The following is an 18,450-nucleotide window of genomic DNA, read 5'->3' as shown; positions in this document are numbered from 1 at the left end:
TTACTTAAGGAAAAAACTATGGGAAGAAGCTGAAATGAGAGGGTTGGCATTCTCCATCATGTCCCTATCCCTGGCTAATTACATTAAAGATACCAAGGAACTTTACTCTGGGTGAGATCTAGGATTCTCTCTCTACTGAAATGAGTTCTCAGTCCCAATGAGTGGACTCCTTAATTCTGTATTGTCTGTATATATTCTCCTATGTATACTTTCTTTGATTTGATTTGTTACTGACTTGGACAAATGGGTTTCCTTATTATTTGCCATATATGTATTCATTGTGAAACTGATATTTGGTGGCAAGTCAAGCCTTGGATATTGAACTCAGGGTCCTTCTTTTCAATCATCATGCCAGGAGTCTCCCTATAATTTGCCTTTCGCCTTCACATTAGTTTAAAGGGTAAATTCTAGTGTTTTTTTTTAAACATTAGTCATCAACATTTTTATTTACCAAAGACATATTGTGGCAATCCCTTCCCATCTTTGTTCTCACTTTACTTTTTCCTTGCTTTGCTTTCCTATACTGTGCCCTCTTGCTTCCCCGTCTCTCTGCTATCTTTATCCTATTTTCCTTACTTTTTCCTCAGATAGAGCAGAAATGGGGGAGAAAAGCAGGGTATGAGTAAGCCTCTGGGAACTATGAAGAGAAAAGTGGGGGAAATGACTGGAATTTCTTCAATTCAAAGGATATTTCTTTTCCTTGCTTTTTTTACAAATGGAAGAAAAGTAAAAAGTCTAAATGTATTTGCTGCCAATTTAAATGCAAATGGATATTAGAAATACATATGGGTTTTCCGTCAGGGAAATCTGTACTCTGCTATTTACTCCCTCTCTGCCTTTGACTAAATTACTTCACTTGTCATTTTTCTCATGTAAAATGAGAGGGTTGGACTCTTTTCCAGCTGTAAAATACTATGATTACATCCATGACCTTGCCTCCTACCTAACACTCAACTTTTCCCTTTGAAATCAAGAATATAGGAAATGTACTGTTGAAACATGGATTAGGACAAAAAATTAATACCCCATCTTCCCCTACAAAAGACAAACTAGAAGCAAAAAAGAATCAGAAAGGAAGACTACCACCATGGAAATATGTCCAAAGCAGTCAGAAGCACAGGGAATATAGGTCATTCAGTGACCCAGAGCTGAAACACCAGGTTTTAATACTCAGTCAGAAATAAGTGATTATGAATTAAGTAGCAGCAAACATGTCACCATACAAAGGGAGTGACAAGAATGGGAACCATTAATTAGAGCTAAGAGATAGGTCACATCTGATCTTAGCCCTAATTAGGTAGAGAACTGCTCATCTGTTTTGTAAATCTAGAAACACTTCCTGGCAACAACACTTTGAAATAGGTGTATTATATTTGTTTTACTGTGGTAGGATCTGTGATTCAATTTGGTAAGCATTAAGCACCTAGGTTCTAGGAACTAGGCTCTGTAGATACAAATTGCCCCTGCCCTCATGGAGCTTACATTCTACTGGGTCTTAAGCTTTAATAAATGCCTGTCAAATTTAACTGCATTTAAAAGTCTTACTTTCCTAGCTGTGTGACCCTGAGCAAGTCACTCACTTAACCCCCATTACCTAGCTCCTACCATCCTTCTGCCTGGGAACCAATACACAGTATTGATGCTAAGAGATAGGTAAGAATTTTAAAAACTTTTTAAAACCTTACTTAATTTGTATTATTGGGTGAGTGGGGGTGGGGGGTGGGGGAGGAGCCAACCCGATTTCATTAATTTAATACATTTCCTCTACCAATGCAATCTGAAACTGTTTTACAATTTATAATCTTAGAATCAGGGGAACTGAGAGACTAAGGGTCACAGTCAGGATTGAGCAAAGTGGGGACCTGAACTCATGTCTTATTAGGACCATAGATTTAAAACCAGAAAGGACCTTAGAAGCCATGAGGTCCTCATTTTACAACCCAGACACGAAGTTTTCCCCAGGGTTTCACAAGTAAATAAGTATCTGAAGAAGGACTCCAATCCAGATCTTCCTGACCTTTAATCTACCCCACTCTGAAGGCCAAGTCTCTATTTGACCACACCACAAGGCTTCTCCTCCTCCCACAAACTGAAGGGCTCCCCAATCTAGTTCAATTCCCTCATTTGACAGGCAAGGAAACTGAGGCAAGTCTTGCATAGTCATATACATGGTGCCAGAGCTCTTTCTCCCTCAGAAGAGGAAGAGTTCATCTTCATATGTGTCTTGAAAAATTTAGACAGTGGATGGAATACCGTGCCTGGAGTGGGAAAGCTTTTGTCTTCTGTAGTTCAAACTCAGCCACAGACACTTATCTGCTGTGTGACCCTAGACAAGTCCTTTCAGCCTAATGCCTCAGTTTCCTCATCTATAAAATAAGCTGGAGTAAAGAAATAGCAAACCACTCCAAGAAAATCCTAAATGAGGTCTCGAAGAATCGGACACGACTGGGGAAAAAAAAAACGGCGCCCACATTCCTCCTCCCACCGAGCAGCCAGCAAAGACCAAGAATACAGAATCCCATTCTCTAGACTAAAGCATTTAGGAGGAACTGAACTGAACAAGCGCAGCAGTAAAGCCAAGCTAAAGTCCGTTGAGGCCCTTCAGAGCTTCCTTAGTAACGTTTAGGACTGGGAATTCCGAAATCGAGCCCAACGGGTGCTCGCTTCCTTTCCCTATTGGCTGAGGCCGGGCCAAGTGATAAAAGGAGTTGGAATAAGACACCGCCCCTGAATAAATTGACCAATCCTACGATGACTTACTGAAAGGACAGAGCCAACCAGCAGGAGCCTCCTTAACTCCTCCTAGCAATTTGAAACTGTTAGGTGGCAATTTAGGGGCTGGGGCTTATTCTGCAGGAATTAACGCCTGTCCGCAGCCATATCCGGAACCCGAGCTAGAGTAGGAGCTGAAAACCGAGGGCTAGAGCTGACAGGTGAGTGGTTCAGCTGCTCTGAAGCCGCATCTGTCTGGTCACATGGCCGGGGGCAGAGGGGGGAGAAAGGGGAACTTATCGGAGGATTTAAAGTCCCGCTCTCCTGGGGTGCGGTTCGGAAAGTCAGCAGCTGTGACTGCTCCGTGGCGGGGTAGAGAAGCGCTGCCCTTATCCGGCCCCAGGGAGCACTTTTCTCCATTCCCCACCTCTCCTGCCTGTCTCGGGAGGGACACCGTCCGTTCCCGGGGTAAAGGGAAAAGATCCTGTTTAGGGAAGCTTGATGATGTCACCTCGCAGCTGTTAGGTTTCATTTAAATCCCCTGAACTCCCCCCCCCCCTTCGGGCTCTTACCTTTGGAAGTTCTCTACGGTCATTGTTTTATTGAGCTACATTTTTTTTCTCTGTTTCCGTCTTGAAAACTTTCAGCTTTTTCCTAACATCTTGGGTTAGGACTGGACTCTTTAGTCATTTTTCTGGTATCGTGAACCCTTTTGGCAGCTGTCGAAACCTCAGAATATTGTTTTTGTTTTTTTAATGCATGATTATAAAGGAAATCATGTTGAGATAGTTATCAAAATCTATTTTTATCTCTATTCTTATTTTATTTGTTTAAACCCATACCTTCCGTCTTAGAATCAATACTGTGTATTGGTTCTAAGGCAGAGGAGCGGTAAAGGCTAGGCAATAGGGATTGTGATTTGCCAAGGATTACAGTTAGGAAGTGTCTGAGGCCAAATCTGAACCTAGAACCTCCCGTCGCTAGGCCTGATTCAGTCCACTGAGCCACCCAGCTGCCCCTTTGTCTTTATTTTTAACATTTTTTTTAATTCTAAGTTCCAAATTCTCCTTTTGGCCCCTACCGCACCCATTTGTGAAGGCAAACAATATATGCGTACGTGTGAAGTTCGTCTATATTTTTTAAAACCAAAGTTTATGGACCCCAAGTTAAGAACCCTTGGGTGAGGGAAAACTGTTGAAGCTTCATATTTCGCCATTCCCTTTCTTTCTTTGTTTTGGAAGTTAAGATAGACTACAGAAATTTATACTTGTAGCTTTTTGATCTGGAGACCTGGGTTCAAATTTAACATCTGGCAGTAACTTAGCTTTGTGCCCTAGGCAAAAATCACTTAGCCTCTGTCTACTTCAGTTTCCTCAGCTGTAAAATGGAAATGATAACAACACCTCCGTAGCATCAAGGATTGTTTTGAGAATAAAATGAAATGTTTATAAAACTCTTAATACAGTGCCTGGCACATAGTAGGCACACTTAATAAAATGCTTGTTTCTTTTCTTCCTTTTGGTGTTTTTAATAAAATTTTGATATTACATCGCCTACATTTCCCAAAAGCCCATAATCAATACTCATTTATTATGTGCCAGGCATTGTGCTAAACATATAGAGTACAAATATGAAAAAGAATGCTTGCCCTCTAGGACCTCACAGTCTAATGAAGGAAGACAGTACATAAAAGCTGAAAATTGGAATGGGGGGGGGGGGTGGAAGAAGGGTAGGAGTGCTGGGTCCTGGTGGAGAAAAGGCAAAGAAATCCATATTAAGTACAGATGGGCAAAATGAGATGTCTTCCTCTCCCTTTTCCTTAAATGGAAGTGTGTATGGCTCTACCCTCCAATCAGAGAGACAGAAGGTACCGATAAGTTGTGGATAACTAGGCTGATAGAATCTTTCAAGATGATGAGATTTCCCAAGGATAAGCTTATTGGAGCCATAGTTGAGAAGATGTAGAAGTCCAAAATGAGGTCTCTATTCTTTCTCCCTCCCATAATAATAATATTCAAGTGAATATTGTACTTTAAGGTTTTTAAATCACTTTACAAATATCTCATTTCATCCTCACAACAATCCTAGGAGATAGGAGCTATTATTATCCCCATTTTACAGATGAGGAAACTAGGCCCAGAGAGGTCAATTGATTCACCCAATGTCATACAGTTAGCAAGTTGCAGGTCTGAAATTTAAACCAACAACTTTAAACTTACATTTTAGACATGTTTAGTTTGAGGTACTGAAACAACATCTAGCAGGCAATTAGAAATAAGGAAGAATCACAGAAATTGGTGGGGTGAAGTTGTGTGGAGATGTGTAAGAATATATGTATGTTTATGCATAGATAATTGAAAAATTGGGAAAGTACAAGATGACCAAGTAAGAGGTAAGAAAGAGTGAAGAGAAACATTCACATTTTAGGAGCAGAAGTAGATTAAAGAAACAATTCCCTCCCCAAGGCCATCACTACAGAAGAAATGAACAGAAAAAGTAAAAGAAACAAAAGGATGTCTTAGAGGAAAGGGAAGGAATTTCAATAAAGATATGATTCATAGTCTCATATTTAGAGGCATCTAAGTATCTCAATGGATAGAGTACCTAGCTTAGTAAGACTGGAGTTCAGATTTGGCCTCAGATACCATCTAGCTGTATAATACTGAGAAAGTCACTCATCTTTGTTTGCCTCCATTTCTTCATCTGTATAAATAAATCACCTACCTCCTAAGGTTGTTTTGAGAATCAAACGAGATAATTGTAAAGGGTTTAACATGCCTTGCACATAGTAATGCTAAATAAACATAAACTATTTTTCCTATAGAGAGAGAAGTCAAAGATGAGGATAGAAAAAAGACCAATAGGTATGGTGATAGGGAGGTCATTATTTATCTTGAAGAGGATGGTTTTGCTTGTCATAAGTACAAAAGAAGCAGATTTCATAGTATTGAAGGAAAAAATTTTTTTAAGGTAGAGCCCTGGGATTTTATTTGTTAACTCTAGGTAGTGATAAAGTAGTGAGGAAGTAAGGGCAACAAGCATAGTCTGCTTTTTCTAGAAGTTTAGGATAATTCCTTGGGCATGGGATGCCACAGTAGGGTGAAGGGAAGATTTTTTTAGGACAGGTGAAAGCCAACTATATTTATAGGTAAGACTAAAGAATTCAGAGAAAGAAGCAGAGAATGATTGATGGAATGAAATCACATAAGAGACAGGAAGGGATGAAATCAGAAATACCTAGCATACTGCCCAGATTAAGCCTCTTTATGAAAGGGGGATTAGCAAATGTTTAGGGAGGCTAGCACAAAGAGAAAAGTCATCAACTGGGAGATTCATTTTAAAAATTTTAAGCAAGACATCTTTCTAGTAAATAAATGCCTATAGAACAAGTTAGCATGATATAAACCAAGTACATTGAAGATTTAGAAAAGAGGGAGATTAATTTTTTATTGTTTGGGAGATCTGGGAAGGTTCTCATCTGAAAGTATGTGAGCTGAACTTTAAAGACAAATAGGATTTAGTTAGATGAAGTGGGGGAGGGCATTCCTGGCAGAAAGAACAACAAAAACAAAGACATAGAAGTGGGGAAAGCATGAGCTGTATTTAGGATAAAATGAATAATGCATTTTAGCTCAAGTTTATGTGTATCTTTTAGAGAAAGTAGGAGATGAGGCCTAAAAATAAACAGAACTTATTTTAGAGAACCTTGAATACTACATTCAAAAGTTTAGAACTTTAATTGGTAGACACTAGGGAGGTATTTTGGGCAAGAAAGTGATATGACTGAAATTATACTTTAGGAAGATTAAATTATGTCAAATAGATTAGAAAGTTAAGAGATTGGATTCTGTTGAACCAGTGAAGAAACAACTGTAGTAATTGTTGTGAAAGGCAATGAGGACCAGAACAAGACTGGTAGTGAAAATGAAAAAGACACAAATCCAAAAGACATTGTTGAATTTAAAGAGAATGGATTTGGCTAATAAATAAACTATAAAATAACTATATGTAAGAGGTAGAAAAAGAGGGGTCAGGGAAAGACTCGTCAAAAGGAATAGTTACTACCGAGAAATGGAAATAAAAGACTTGGAGGATTTCAGGGATAATTAGTCATTAGGAAGACCTTTTCCGTTTGGATAGATAGAAGCCAGAATGTTAGAGATTTTCATAGAGTTGCCTAAGACTTGCTTCTTCTCAAGTCAGTGCCAGAATCTGTTGCTGTAGATATCCCCCTCCCTGAGAATAGATGATGAAGGTCGGAGTCAATGGATTTGGCTACATTGTGTTCCTGGTAGCCAGGATTACATTCATCTCAGGCAGAATGGCATTGTGGACATTAGTGACATCAGCTACATGGTTTATACATTCCAGTGTAGTAACCCTCATGGCAAGTTCAAGGGCACTATCAAGGCAGAGAGTAGAAAGTTGGTGATCAGTGGAAAAGCCTTTACTATCTTCCAGGAATATGATTCTCCCAATATTAAATGGTGAGATGCTGGAGCCCAGTATTTAATAGAGTCCTCTGGTATCCTTACCAGTGTAGGAAAAGCTGGGGGTCACTTGAAGGATAGAGCTAAATGTATCATTTATCTCTGCTTCTGCTAATTCTCCCATGTTCCTGACAGGAATGAACCATGAGAAATATAATACTTCTCTTAAAATTGTTAGTAATGCTTCTTATTCTTATCAACTGCTTGGTCCCCTTGGCGCCAAGGTCATTCATGACAACTTTGGCATTGTGGAAGAACTCTTGACCATAGTCCATGCTATTACTGTGCCCAGAAGATAGTAGATGGCCTCTCTGGCAATTTGCAGTCCCAATTGCCTAGCCTTTACCACTCTTCTCCCTTGGAAATGATACTTAGCATCACTTTTAAGATAGAAGGGAAGATTAAAAAAAAAAATTATGGTTATTAGACCTTTTTTGAGCCAAAACTATGCCAGGTAGAAATGAGTATGAAACTAACTTAGATTCTAAAACAGGCTCCATGCTAACTAGCCCAGGAAACACTTAGAATCTATGAGATGTTACTGCAATCTTTAAATTACTAACTTTAAAGACAGAAGTGAAAAATCATCTACAAAGCAGAAAAAGTAACAAGCCTTAGAAGATTAATACATGATAATTTCAAACAGAAGACTTCCCTGTCTTATCACCCCAAACCCTGAAATACCAATTTTTTTTTCCTATTCTGAACTTAACACCAAATAAAATGAGCATTTCTATATATAACTTAGCATAGGAAAAGAGGATTATATAAGAAACCATGACATTATTGTAGTCTTTATTTTTCTTTTAAAGAAATTTAACCCTTGACTTTTTAAAAATGTAAAACCCTTACTTTCTGTCTTAGTAACAACTTTAAGATAGAAGTTTGGCAAGGGGGCTAGGTAATGTGGGTTAAATGACTTGTCCCTGGGTTACATAACTAGGAAGTATCTAAGGCCAGATTTAAATTCTGGTCCTCCTGACTCTAGGCCTGGCATTCTATTAACTGAACCACCTTGCTGCTTCTCAACATTTAACTTTAACTTTTTTGTCTTAGAGAAAGTCTGCATTGCCCTCTGTCTTTTTTTTCTGTGCTTGTAAAAGATTTTTTTTTAAATAGAAGATGGGGATAGAAAGGAGGAGTGATTAGTTTTCTTTTTCCTTCATTTTTTTTTAAACCTTTGTGACAAATGTACAGTAAAGAACCCAGGATGAGTTTAAGGGGAAAGATAATGAGTTCCTCTGGTATGGAGGGCTTGTCGTGCCCTTCTAGGGCAGCTCTCCAGCCACTGACCCTCACCTGACACCCAGCTCTCACTTGTGGCTCCTAGTAGCTGCTAGCATGCAGCAGTGGCCACACCCCGGGCAATGGCTTCAATAGGCCGGCTAAACCTTGTGAGAGTAGCCATCAGGTCATAGACCCCTGGTGAACCAGGGCCTTGCTCACCTAGCATGTGAAGACTGCTTCAGCTGAACAGATGGAAGAAACCAATAAGAAGGTTCAACGGCTGAGATGGCGACGCAGCAAAGCACTGTGGAGTGCTTAGGGCGTGTTGGAGCACAAAAGACAACAGGGCCATCCAATGCAGCTGAGGAAGTCTCCAGATGTAACGACTTTTTGTGCCACTGGACCCAGGCTTCCAACACCAAGAGAGTGGGACTGTCTCTGTGCATGGACTTTTCCACTTAAATCTCCTTCATGCACAAGTGTCTTTGTGCACACTCATCTATCATAGATGAAAACGCAAAAAGACAATCATCATCCTCGGTTACCGAGAGACTGCTACTACTACTACTACTAATGAGTTCCATTTTAGGCACAATGAGAGCTGATGAGATCACCAAGTAGTATTGTGGGAGAAGAGGGTACAGGACAGAACCCTGAGGGACACCTGTGCTTAGTTAGAGGGCATGATCTAGAAGAGAATTCAACAAAGGAGAAAGAGAACCAGGAGAGAGTAGTATCCCAAAAATCTAGAAGAGAACAAAACAAATTCCCACTATGCCCCCAAATCTGTCATTCTATACCTTGAGCTGATCCTTCAAGGTGCAAGAGGCTCACTTTGTCTTTGCATTGATCAGAATTCTTAAATCTTTCAAAGTTGCTTTTATTTACATTGTCATAATTATATAAATTGTTCTGGTGCTGTTCACTTTTTCTCTTTATCAGAACACAAGTCCTTGCTAGATTTCTCTGAAGCCATTGTTTCCTGTGACAAAAAGATTACATTACAGTCACCTATAAACATTGAACATGTGTAGAATAAATTTATGCATTAGTCAGTGCCCTCAGAAAAAGGGGAAGGGTATTTCCATTCCTAAACATGTCAGATTCCATCTTTCCCTTTTTTGTTTCTAGAGGGACTGAGAACAGAAGAGTTCTGATAAGTGACTCCTATGGTTTTTTGACTTGACTCGAACATTTATGAAATATTATTTTCCTCTTTTAGAGGGCAAGACTAAAATGTGTAATTATGCATTCTACTGCCACACTAATCTTGTTTATTTAGAGTTCTTATGATCCTAGGATGGGAAAAGAAAGGAAGCAATTCATTTATAAGTTACTAATTGACCTATCTCAAAGTTCCTATGAAAAATCAGTCTGATCCCTTCCCAACTGAGAGATGTTTGTTACACAGTGCAGTTGAACTGTTTGAAACAGTTCCCAATATCCTTTGTTGAAGCTTCTTATACTGACTTTTTGGATTCACTGAAAGCTTTTTGTACAACTCTGTTTCAAGACTGAAATACGGTTAACTTCAGGTTGATTGACTATGTCTTCTGTCTTGTTTTAAACCCAATTCCTGTTTTTGAGAGTTCAAATTTATATGACCAGCCAGGTAAATGAACAAAGTGTGTCCCTCAGTTTAGCACATCTGGAAAATGGTATTTACCATTATTTGAATGGCACTGCCAGTTTGCTTATTATCATTCCACTAAAACTCTGCCCTCCAAATACTGATGATCTTAGTTGCCAAATTCAATGGCCTTTTCTCAATACTCATTCTCTTTGACTTCCCTTTGTTCTTTGTCACTTCCTCCTCCTTCATTCTCTCTTCTAGGTTTTTGGGATACTACTCTCTCCTGGTTCTGTCTCCTTTGCTGGATTCTCTTCTAAATCATGCCCTCTAAGCACAGGTGTCCATCAGGGTTCTGTCCTGTACCCTCTTCTCCCACAATACTACTTGGTAATCTCAACAGCTCCCATTGTGCCTAAAATAGAACTCATTATCTTTCCCCCTACATTCTGCCTACCTCCTGCCTTCCCTGTTAATATAGAGGGCAAATACCTTCGACCTAGTCCCTCAGTCTCCTGACCTAGGAGTCATCCTGAGTTCTTCACTGTTTCTCACCACCTCCATTCCCCATATCTAATCTGTTGCCAGTGCTGGTCAATTTACAAAACTGCTTGTATGTGCCCCACTTCCTCTGACACTGCTACTGTCCCACTTCCTCTGACACTGCTACTCCTCTAGTATAGGCCCTGATGCCTGAATTCTTGCAACAATTTGCTGGTGGGGCTGCCTGCCTCAAGTCTCTTTCTACTCCAGTCCATCGTCCTTCCATTTAGTCACCAAGGTAATTTTCATAAAATGCAAATCCAGGCATGTCATCCCCTACTTGATAAACACTAATGGCTTCCAGATTCCTCCAGGAGCAAATGAAAAGTGCTTTGTATGACATTATTAATGGATAAATTGGGATTTTAACTAAATAAGAGAGTTATTAAAAAAAGTGGTTACTGATTATTAACCCTTAGGTCAAGAAAACTGTTAGCAGCTTTTAGCAATTTTGTTTGATTGGAATATTAGTAAAAAAGGGGGGGAAAGAAGTATGGAAACTTCCTTGCCTACCCTAAATGCTAATCCAGTGAAATGGAGCTTGTTCCCCAACAGAATTCCAGTCTCCACGTGAGAACTCTAGTCACTCACCAGTAAGCCAGGAAGGATCCAGACAAGGTCCCAATGCAGAAAAACCCTTGTGAGCTAAGCTCACCAAGGCAGCAGCGAACCAAACAAGAAAGTCCCCAAGCTGAAAGTTGAAGTCCCGAAAACTCCAGTCAAAAGGCCTTTAGCTCCAAGTGGAAGTTGAAGTCCAAAAGCCCCAAGGAGCAGAGACTCCAAAGAACTCCAAAGGAGAAGTCCCTTGGACAGGAGGTTCAAGACTCTTTATAGTCTTTTTCCCATATCACTTCCTATCTCTTCCCCACTTTATGGGAACCAATTACAGTCTTTCAGTTTGCCTAGCACTGCCAGGGGAGGGGAGTTGTAAAGGTGGGGGACCCCCACAGTAGCCTCTGGGGTTGTCACCCACTACACATATTCTTTGATTCAGTGATCCTGATCCCCTTGATGTTCCACACATGAGACATTCCATCTTTTGCTCTCAACTCCTGGCATTTTCTCTGGCAGTTTCCTATGCCTGGAACACTCATATTCCTCTGCTCTGTCTACTGACCTCCCTGACTTCTTTAAGTACCAACTAACATCCTGACTTTTAATGGAAGACTTCTCCGACCCTTATTAATTCTAGGGCCTTCCCTCTGTTGATCATTTCTTATTTATCTTTATATTGGTTTCTTTGTACAAATTTGGTTACATGTCTCCCTTATTAGACTATAAATTCCTTGAGGACAGGGACTCTCTTTTGCCTCTTTTTGGTATCAGTCTCTTAGCACAGTATTGTAAAGGCTAATTTTAGCGTTGTGACCTAAACTATATTAATTATTGGTCGCCATGAGATATCCCAAATAAAATACCCAAGATAACTGGAAATTTATGGTGATTTTAATTGATATAGAGGAAAGAAATTAAGGAGAAGAGAGAGGGAAAAGGTGTAGGATTTCTCCCACCTGGCCTGTGCCAGGAGGAAGATTAGAGGCTTCTAGGAAGATAAAGTTTAGAGAGTAAAGGAAGAAGGAATCAGCCTGAACTCCAAGAGGGCTCAGCTAAGATGCCTGAACCTGAATTAGCTCAAGGGCAAACTCACTGCCAAAATCCAGACAAATAGCTGCCAACACGCCAAGATGTCGGAACGCTTAGCATACTGCCAGCCAGAGCCACATCTCCGGGGAAAGAGGCCGAATAGAGGAAGTGACGCAAAATATATGGACGGTTTTACATCACTTTCCTGCGTCTCATGTGTACCAATGGTAGCTTAGCTTGACTTAGAACAGCCCAGGGGTCTGTCAGCTGTTTCTGCACATGTTTGTTAAAGACCATCCTCCTGAATAATTAATCCTTAAGTATGGTTGTAGACATTCCTGATTTTGTTAAAGAGAGTGTCTTCATTGTTACAATCAGGAAATGGCTAAATCCAATCTTCACAGTATCTAGCACATATTGGGTGCATATTTACTTGATTACTATATAATAATTATGTCACTTCCCTTTAATGAGATTTTTTCTTTCCATCAAAGACACAAAATATCTCTTGAGGATTGGTTGCTAATGCAAGATAGACCTTCTTTCAGGAGCTTGTTCTAATATTAGCCTGAATCTACAAAAGCCCACTCCAGGTCTTGAACATAAGAAAAAAATGACCTTAAAGAGTCATGTTATGATTAGTTAGGCTAATTAAAGAGATGCTTGTCTCCTACTTATTCTGATGGTAAAGTAGAAAATTTTACTTATTGGAATCAATGTGGAATTTCTCTTCCTTTCTACCATTAGTGACAAATGTCATATATAATTGAATTTTCATTTTATAAGGCAGGACAGCAGCTCTGGTTTGACTTGTGTTGAATTAGATACTTCAGGGCTTCTTTATTTGAATATTAAATTAATATTGAACAAAATCAGATATCTATGTGTCCATATTCTTAGTAATATGTAGGTCTTCCTAAAGAGGTAGTTAGAATACCAACTATAAGAAAACTCATTTACTCCCTCCCCCTGCTACAGAGTTGCATATGGCATTTCTGATTAGTGATACTCCCCAAAAATGACCAACTAAAAGCATGTTTTCTTGTCCTGATGTTGCAAAAGATAGATAAAAAGAATTTTCACAATGAAACAAGATAATTTTATAGTTTTTAGAACATATAAAAAAGACTAACAAGGATGGGGATGAAATCAGCAGGGAAATAGAGAGTATTTTGGAGTCTATGGAGGATGGTTTTTGGTTTGGTCTCATTTGGCTTCCTATGCACCCACTTGTTTAGCAGAGCAGAGTCACCTAGTATGGTATCAGTAACAAAAAGCAGTGGACTTGGTTTCTGGAAAATCTGGATTTGAATCTTGTCTCAGATATTTAATAGATATATTACCCTGAGCAAGTCACTTAATCTCTCCAAGCCCTAATTTCCTCATTTGTAAAACATAGATAATAATAGCATTTATCTCACAGGATTTTTTTGTAGAATCAAACAAGAATGTCGAACTCTTTTTCAATACTAAAAGTACTCTATAGATGATAGCTGTTAATTTGAAAAGGATTGTTATTGCTGTTGAACACACCTTAAATGGGTGCTTAGAGACAAAAGAGGCAGAATAGTGTAAGGAAAAGAACAGCCAAATATCAAAAAATGGGTTTTAGGCTTGACTTTGTCATTACCCTTCTATGAAATCTTAAGCAAGTTAATTCATCTTGTGAATGTTAAAAATTGTAAATGCCAAACACTGTAAAGGTTTTGGCCAAACTGTAAAGATAATTTTAGTGTTTTGACTTAAAATCTAAATAAGTGGTCGCCATGGGAAATTCCCATATATGAAAAATACCCAAGTCAGCTGGGATTTATGGAGATTTTAATTAATATAAAGAAGGAATTAAGGAAAGGAGAAAGAGAGAGAATAGCCAAGCAGTAGAAAAGGGCCTAGGCCATAGGCCTGAGCTTAAGGGAGAGAGAGCGAGTCAGTCTTTATCACTCACCTCAAGATCATCTCCAAGCTGGGTTCAATTGCGAACTCCATTCAAAATGTCCCTCACTTCAACTCCAAACTCCAACTCCATCCCAAACTGACCTCCAATCCAAAAAACTGAATTACCTGAACTGACTTCTCCTTTTAAAGAAATTTTCTCTTATGTCACCTCTCTTAAATTTTCACTTCTACCAATCATAGCTTTTTCCCAGGACTGTCCATTCTTAGTTCTCATCTTCTTTTGTTCTCACCTTCTCTGGTTAGATTAAATTCTCTGAGTACTTCACACCTCGTTTGTTAAGCTTGCCTTTTTTAAGTTGCTTGACCTTTTAGGTACTAATTTAACCTTTATAGGTACTTAGCACCCTTTTGTATTAGATCTAAAAATAGACCTAGCTTAAGGTTCTAGCTTTACTATGAGTTAGGGACTTTTCATTGTTCAGTCAGGAGTTTGCAACTTTATCTTCCCCTAGGGCACTGTCTGAGTAAGGTGGAGTAATTTTAAAAGTTCTCAATAAGTTCCTGATCAAGTACTACATTGTTAAAAATGGGGAATAGCTTAATCAAATCTTCTGAAGTAGAGTCTGAGTAGTTTTAAGATTCACAATCTCAATTGCTAAAATAAGAAAATTAAAACTAGAGAGTCTCTAAGAGTATTCTCAGCTTTAGAATCCTGTGATTCTGCATAGGTTTGACTGGGAAAAGAGGAAGGAGGCCACAGGCAGAGGCAGGTGATTCTCTCCATTAGCAGTAGGAGGAGGGGAATATGTTAGTGCTTTGCCTATCTTTGGCCAACAGCTGTCTTCTGTCTTGCTGACACCTGATTAACATTTTTTAACATATGCCCAGGTGTGTTCATGAAATACATTATTTGTCAGTCTTCCTGTTGTAAATTTATTTTGCTCTCTGACCTTTTATCACACACTGCCCAGACCATTTCAGCAGCACTCTAGTTAGTCATCCTTCCTACTTCAGTATCCCTATTCTACTCTCTGATGCCAGACTGACCTATCACTTTGATCAGGTCACTTCCTCTACTCAGAAAACCTTCAGTGATTTCCCCGTTGCCTGTTAGGACAAAGACCAAATTGCTTCACCTTAACATTCAGACTAGAATATGTTTCTCTAAACTACCCTGTACAAGAATCTACTTTGTACTCTTCTAATTGTCCCATGAATGTATTTCCCCTCTTTTAAAGTTCTCTAAAGTGTTCTTGTGCTTTCTAATCTGCCCATCTCCCAAGACCCAGTTTGAATTCTACTTTGTCATCCTATAAAGTCCACATATGATATCTCCCATTACTTTGTGTCTTGTTTTGAATTTTTGTTTCTACTTATTATTACTTCCCTAATTGCTTTGGTGCCTCATTGTGGTGTGGATAGTCTTAAGGTTATGCCAGGTTAGTTCTGTAAAGTTCAGCCAAGCTGGAAAAGTTTCAAATACAATTCTAACATTAAATTCCCTGTCTGTCATCTAAGGATACTAATCGGTTCTAAAAGGCTCATCACTGTATTGATAAGGTAACAAACCACTTAGCCAATATAACTCTTCAGGATTTTTTATTATGTTACAGAGCATATTTGATCTGAGTACCCACACTGAAAAAATTAGTCTTGTTAAGTATTGACAAAATTTCACTCTTTATAGTGGTAGTTTTTATATCCCCACTAGATGCCTTTATTTCTATATAACTAGAACATAAGCCACTAGAGTTTAAACTCTTTGAGGGCAAGAACTTTTTCTAATAACCCTTTGTTTCCCCTTCTTGGAGCCTAGCACAGTACTTTATGCATAATGAATTGTTTAACTTTCGCCACAATTCTTGGGAATTAGTTGTTATATACAATTTCACTGAAAATGTTTTATTTAAACACAGAGGGAACTAAGGTTCTACCCTACTCTTTTCCAGTTTTTTTGCAGGATGTCCTCAGACGAAGAGAAACCTTTGGTTGCAGCAAGAGAACCTGATCCAGATAGTTCAGTTTCTTCAGATCTCCAGGTAGGTCAGAATTAATGTCATCTGAATCTTTAATGGCTCTTATAGGAATGATATCGTGAAAGAAGACTAACTTAAATTTGTTCATACAACAAATCCCAAGTATTAGGTTACTGTGGCATTTTGTATTTGGAGCAGATATTCTATTTGGCATAGTGGTAATATCTACTAGGGGATAACTTCACTCCTAACACACAGCCAAGGAAAAACTATTGTTGTTTTTCAAAAATGAGGTAGAAAAGCAAGCATGTAAGAAAAAAAGGTGCAAGGAAGTGTGTTGATTCCATTCAGACTCAGCAGTATTGCTCTATCTATTCCCTTCTTTTTAGTGTTACTTCTATAATTCAGACCTTAATTAGCTTTTGCCTGATCAATAATAATAGTTCCCTTTCTAACAATAGTTTCCCCCCATATTCATCATATTTGTTCTGCTGCCAAGTCTCTTCCCTACCTCCCCACCATCTCCCTAACAAAATACAAACTCCCTTCCTTGTGTTCAAAACTCTCCAAAGCAGGGCTGCCTTCTTATAGCCAGGTAGTAATGTCTGATGTTCCCTGGTCTGGCGCTCTCTCCTTTTCTTACTTTTTAAAATTCTTTCATCAGTGATAATAGGCACATCTGAGGAGCCTTGCCTGATTTCTACTCCAGCTAAAAAAGATCTGTATCTCTATGAATCTGACATAGCACTTTTTTTTTTTAACTTTTCCTATACACCTGTCTCATTCTACTTAGTACTGTTATTATTTACATGGGAGTCTTATCTCCCCCACTTAATTTCTGGATCTTTGAGGAAAGGAACTGCATCTTATTTTTATCTTTGTCTTGTCCATTGTAGATTATGAACATTTGTTGAATGAACCTCTCACGGTAAATGTATTCCTACTTCCTTGGAGAAGTCAGGAATCTTCAATTCACATTTTTCTTCTAAAAGAGGAGAAAGTCATCATATACAGTGAGGAAAAGAAACTCCAACAGGTTAAAGTGGTGGGGCAGTCCTCTTATGCATATTCAAAATACCGTGTTCATTGACATAGAAAATCTAATTTACCTCATTGACTAGTGGTACAAGAACATTTTTTTTTTGCCTTCATTAAGCCACAAACTCCTTAAAAGACAGAAGATTCACCTGCCTTCTAAATCCTTTGATCCAAACCAGTTGTCCATTTCAGCTTTATCTACTACTATAATTTATAGCTCAGTAAACTACTCAGTAAACATTCAGGGTAATTTAAGAAGCACCATGACCTAGAGCATTGGGCCTAAAGTCAGAAAGACCTGGGTTAAAATCTGGCTTCAGGCACTTACTAACTGTTGATCCTGACCAAATCACTTAACCCTCTTTGCTTCAGTTTCCTCATCTGTAAAATGATCTAGAGAAGGAAATTCCAGTATCTATGCAAAGAAAACGTCAAAAGAATCAGTCACAACTGAAACAACTAAACAACAAACTACCCATTAAACTTCAAAATCTTTGTTTTTTATTTTTCAGAAGAAAACATGACATCTACACTCTTTCCCTTTAGGGGCGTAAATTGATAAATTGGGAGAACCTAGCACAGTACCTGTCACATAGCAGGGAATTAATGCTTGTTAATTAATTTGAGAGTCCTGAGACATTACAGTATATGATATGCAAAGAAATTTAGTTTTGTCAGAAATGCTACTTTGACTTTTAGTGCAAATGAAAATTTTAAAAAATGTCAAACAGCCCAAAGCTGTGATGTCACAAATTCTAAGAGTGTTCTAGCTTTACATTCTGATCTCTGTTGCTGGGATACTGAACACATTCTGCTGTCTAAGGCAACGGATTCAAAAGAGAGATCATATAAATTTTAAAGGATGTGACTTTGTGTAAAATATTTTACTTTTCTAAATTTCTAAATATAGGTTGGTGCCTCTGTGGCACCAATTAAAATGACACCAAAATAGAATTTTAAAACGAAGTGCTTTTGTCATTATACATTTATCCCAGTGAAACATGTAAGTGTCATGGCTTCCACAGATACATAAGACTTGGTTACAAATTATGTGGAAAGGAGCTTCCTTTGGCCCTGTAAAATAAGCAAGAGCTGTAGAAGGATCTTTGTGGACGTGAAATTATTCTCTTGGTTGCTGTTGTTGATTTGGAAACTTGGGGAATAGTAAATAGACCTCTGTATTACTAAACAACTTAATGAAATGGTAAAATTAAACTTGAACTGTATGGGAGGCAACTCAGAATAACACTTTAATTCACAGTTTTTCTAGAATTTCTTTCTGGTAAGTCAGTTCACCTCCCTGGGCCTCTGTTACTTGGTCAGTAAAACTGGGATAATACTTAACATTTGTACTACCTAATCCATTGGGTTCTTCTGAGGGAAGTGCTTTGTAAACCTTAAAATATTGCTTAAA

At 38.6% G+C, this 18,450-nt stretch overlaps 1 protein-coding gene across 3 annotated transcripts in view; it reads left to right on the top strand.

Moving 5' to 3' along the window:
* The first annotated feature begins 2,754 nt into the window (after positions 1-2,754).
* The window catches only part of POC5 (POC5 centriolar protein), a 71,383-nt gene continuing 55,687 nt past the window's right edge, over positions 2,755-18,450 (top strand). For 2 of the 3 annotated variants that reach the window (XM_007486563.3, XM_007486560.3), the window contains exons 1-2: positions 2,755-2,933; positions 15,972-16,061. In XM_007486563.3, the coding sequence (XP_007486625.2) occupies positions 15,984-16,061 (78 nt within the window). In that variant the 5' untranslated portion in view covers positions 2,755-2,933; positions 15,972-15,983. Of the gene's footprint in view, positions 2,934-15,971; positions 16,062-18,450 lie in introns of those variants that run through there. The other variant, XM_007486565.2, reaches the window with a different exon arrangement.

This window comes from Monodelphis domestica, chromosome 3, assembly GCF_027887165.1.
Source record: "Monodelphis domestica isolate mMonDom1 chromosome 3, mMonDom1.pri, whole genome shotgun sequence".
NCBI lineage: Eukaryota > Metazoa > Chordata > Mammalia > Didelphimorphia > Didelphidae > Monodelphis > Monodelphis domestica.
Note: the sequence above shows the minus strand (reverse complement) of the source record. Positions and strands in the feature narration are given on the sequence as shown.